A 251-nucleotide genomic window follows, 5' to 3' on the forward strand; every position below is an offset into this window, starting at 1 on the left:
GGTGTCTCCGGCGCTGTTGGCCGCCGTCCTGCTGTTCGTCGGTGTCGTGCTGGGCGGTGAGGACCGCCCGCGGCTCATAGGGGCCCCGGTGGACATCGCCAACGCCGACAACGATGAGGGCCTGCAGCGGGCCCTGCAGTTCGCCATGGCGGAGTACAACAAGGCCAGCAACGACATGTACTCCAGCCGGGTGGTGCGGATCATCAGCGCCAAGAGGCAGGGGGGGGCCGGGGCGGGCTTGTAAACGGGGG

The 251-nt window shown here is 69.3% G+C and overlaps 1 protein-coding gene across 1 annotated transcript in view; it reads left to right on the forward strand.

Annotated features, from left to right (window-relative positions):
* Nucleotides 1-4: 4 nt before the first annotated feature.
* The window catches only part of LOC104621439 (cystatin-like), a gene marked incomplete at both ends in the record, with an annotated part of 908 nt that continues 661 nt past the window's right edge, over nt 5-251 (forward strand). The window contains one exon of the mRNA XM_010287926.1: nt 5-226. Coding sequence (XP_010286228.1) covers nt 5-226 — 222 coding nt within the window. The remainder of the gene's footprint in view (nt 227-251) is intronic.

The sequence above is a fragment of the Phaethon lepturus genome, unplaced genomic scaffold (genome assembly GCF_000687285.1).
Source record: "Phaethon lepturus isolate BGI_N335 unplaced genomic scaffold, ASM68728v1 scaffold47575, whole genome shotgun sequence".
Lineage (NCBI taxonomy): Eukaryota > Metazoa > Chordata > Aves > Phaethontiformes > Phaethontidae > Phaethon > Phaethon lepturus.